Here is a 2,727-nt window from a genome sequence, read left to right as displayed (position 1 = left end):
CATGTTAGCACGGGCGCACGGCCCAGCACGTGCGGAACGGGACTATGGCGATTGGCGAGGACGACGAAAACATTGGTCGTAGTGCGGCAGGGCAGAATAGGGAACATATTCCTCCTTTTTAAGTAGTGTAGATTTTGTTCGTTTAGTTGTTGAGCTGGATACCTACGGACAGGTTTGTAAAACTATAACTACGCTGGTTCGGCCAGTTATATTGCTACTGTTGGCTAAGGAGCTTTATTAATTTAAAACCGGGAATGTGATGTGTCTAAAAGAAGAGATTCCCTGCAAATCAAAGTTTTCTTCCTCTCTTGATCATTTGATCGTTAACACCATGAACAAAAATCGACTAACGGAAGATACTAAACTCAAACGTCATCTATTAACTCTTTAACTCATCGTTATGTATCCATTACAATATAGAGCTAAACAACCTCACAAAGAGTATCATCTATATGTACCGCTCTTTACATCACACTATCACAACATACCACCTATCACCGAGAAAACGGTGCGCACACGTGAGCTGCATCAAGGGGCTTCTACTACTGATTCCAGTTTATCTCCTGCGTGATCATCGGCAGCAACTTGTCGAAGCAGGTTCTGGACATCGTCAACCCAGGTCTGTTTACTCGTGCTGTCCTGGCACTCAAATTCCACGATACCTTGTGCAGTGCTCAGGCCAAAGCAGCATTTCTCATCCATGAAAGCCTTGCCTGGCTCGATCACCCACGTCGGGAGCTCGCTGTATACGCCGTAAACCACGCCTGCAGCCGATTATTACAGGTGAAAGGCTCAGCGGTGAAATCTCACAAATTAACTACTCAGTCGGAAACAGATATATGAATGTCTGTTAGCTGGTGGAACTTACTCTTGTTGTTCTTTGACAGCGCACCGCCAATGTGCTTGCTTTTCAGCTTCAACATCACCTGTTAATTATTTCATTATGCTGTCAGTTATTGTTCTAGCAGGCCAAATGGGTAATCATTTGATATTGTTCAGCGACAATTTTCCTACCTGGGACCTCTTGCTGATGTAGATAGACACTTTTGTCCTGTGTAAATCCCCTGCATCAGGACAAAAAAGAAGTTTATGCACCTTAATTAAATTGACCAGGCTTTAATTTTACATGATACTACATGATTAAGAGTTCAAGTCACTCACTCCCAAACTAATAAAGAATAAAAGGGTTTTGATTCATGACTGAATGTTCTGAATATTTACACAGCTCAGCAGTGTGCAGTGTGTAGTTGTGCACCTTTTCTTGTTCGTTTGAGCAGCTCCCCCTCCTTGCACCAGACATCAGGGCTCCACGAATGGCCCTTCTCGAAAGGAAGAACGCTCGCGTTGCTTCTCGCCGCCTCCCGCTGCACCCTCTGCTTCATCGTCGCCGCTCCTCGCAGAGCTGACACAGCCGAATCACACACAATCTCAGCTTTGCATGAAGCATCATACGGAGTGTGCACAACGTGATGGCGCGTCGATCACTTACCGGTTGCAGCAGCCGCCGTGAGCGTCGTCAGGTCACCGGCGCTCCTGACGCCGACCGCGGACTGGACGGCGGAGGCCACCTGCTCGTGGCTCGCACCGGCGAGCCTAGCCGCCTCGACGCAGTGCGAGGCTAGCAGCTCCGTTGCCGGCGCCATGGCCGCCGCCATCTTGGAGGACTGCGCGTCGGAGCTCGTAGACGCTGCCGCGACGGCGGCCACCGCGGCCGCGACCCGGACCACCGACACCATGGCGTGCACGTGCGCCCTCTCTGCGCGCAGCTTCTCCTTGCTGCTCTGCCTGGACCGGCTCGCGTCCCTGTGCTGGAACCATCTGCCGATGGACTGGTGGTGGCCGATGCTGCTGATGGAGCTCCTCCTCGCATCTGTCTGCAGCAGAAAGATTCAGAAGAATGGTAAGAACCAGAAAGGGAAAAAATGTTCAGAAGATGGAGTGAGTGGTGGGTTGCTTGCTTACATGGTGCCGATGGCTCGGAACAATGGCCGTCGCCGTCGCGAGCACGGTGGCGGTCTCCGGTATGGCCATCTCCGGCAGCGGCAGCCGGCTGAAGCTCCTCTTGGCTCCAGCTCCGCTGACGAGGATCTTGGATATCTCGGACGCGGACACGCTCCAGGACCTCGACAGGTACTCCATGGGCTCCAGCGGGGTCTGCGGCGGCGGGATCGCCGTCTCCTCCTCCTCCTCGACCATCTCAATGCGGAACACGCTGCCAGCCTTCCAGCCTCTCTCCATGGCCATCCCGCCCAATCACTTCACACTGTTAACTGTACTCGGTCCTTCGGTCTCGCTGGTTGCAGGCAGCAGGAAGCGATGGTCGCCTACTTATAGCGGGGGAGGCACGCACGGAGCACGAGGAGGGAGGTGTGGAGCCGCCATGGCCGTGGCAGGAAGAACGACAGGGGACACGAGGATGACAGGACCCTGGCTTTCTCTGCTACCCTTGTCTCCAGCAAGTCTCACTCCTCCATCCACTACTCCTACCTGGGACTGACTGACGGAGTATTTCTATAGTACTGCCAGTGATGGCTAGTGTAATATACTAGTGGCGCCGTTGCTGTTCTCTAGCCATCTTTTCCCGGCAGTTGAGCTATCTCAGACCTTGGCTTGGATGGTCCATGACATTGGCTTCGAAGAAAGCAACCGTGGATGGCAACGGCAATGGTTTCTCGACGCGCGTACGGTTGTTGGGGACGAAGTACGGGTCCCAGCCTCAGGGGAGGT

The 2,727-nt window shown here is 53.0% G+C and overlaps 1 protein-coding gene across 1 annotated transcript; it reads right to left on the bottom strand.

Annotated features, from left to right (window-relative positions):
• Positions 1 to 357: 357 nt before the first annotated feature.
• Positions 358 to 2,520, bottom strand: LOC127309515 (VAN3-binding protein). Its single transcript, XM_051340343.2, has 6 exons — positions 1,963 to 2,520; positions 1,490 to 1,874; positions 1,256 to 1,402; positions 1,015 to 1,064; positions 869 to 926; positions 358 to 764 (listed from the first exon to the last, which is right to left on the bottom strand). Exons 1-6 carry the CDS (start codon positions 2,242 to 2,244, stop codon positions 529 to 531), a joined length of 1,158 nt encoding a protein of 385 aa, XP_051196303.1. The 5' UTR covers positions 2,245 to 2,520; the 3' UTR covers positions 358 to 528.
• Positions 2,521 to 2,727: the final 207 nt, after the last annotated feature.

This window comes from Lolium perenne, chromosome 1, assembly GCF_019359855.2.
Source record: "Lolium perenne isolate Kyuss_39 chromosome 1, Kyuss_2.0, whole genome shotgun sequence".
Lineage (NCBI taxonomy): Eukaryota > Viridiplantae > Streptophyta > Magnoliopsida > Poales > Poaceae > Lolium > Lolium perenne.
The sequence above is the reverse complement of the archived record's forward strand: the minus strand, read 5'-3'. Positions and strand labels throughout refer to the sequence as shown.

What these genes read in the sequence shown, in the direction of transcription:
- LOC127309515 (XM_051340343.2), bottom strand. Translation starts at nt 2,244, where the DNA reads ATGGCCATGGAGAGAGGCTGGAAGGCTGGCAGCGTGTTCCGCATTGAG. An exon ending in CACGGCGGCTGCTGCAACCG is followed by an intron (nt 1,403 to 1,489) that starts GTAAGTGATCGA and finishes CGGCTGTGTCAG; the next exon opens with CTCTGCGAGGAGCGGCGACG. An exon ending in GCTGTCAAAGAACAACAAGA is followed by an intron (nt 765 to 868) that starts GTAAGTTCCACC and finishes AATCGGCTGCAG; the next exon opens with GCGTGGTTTACGGCGTATAC.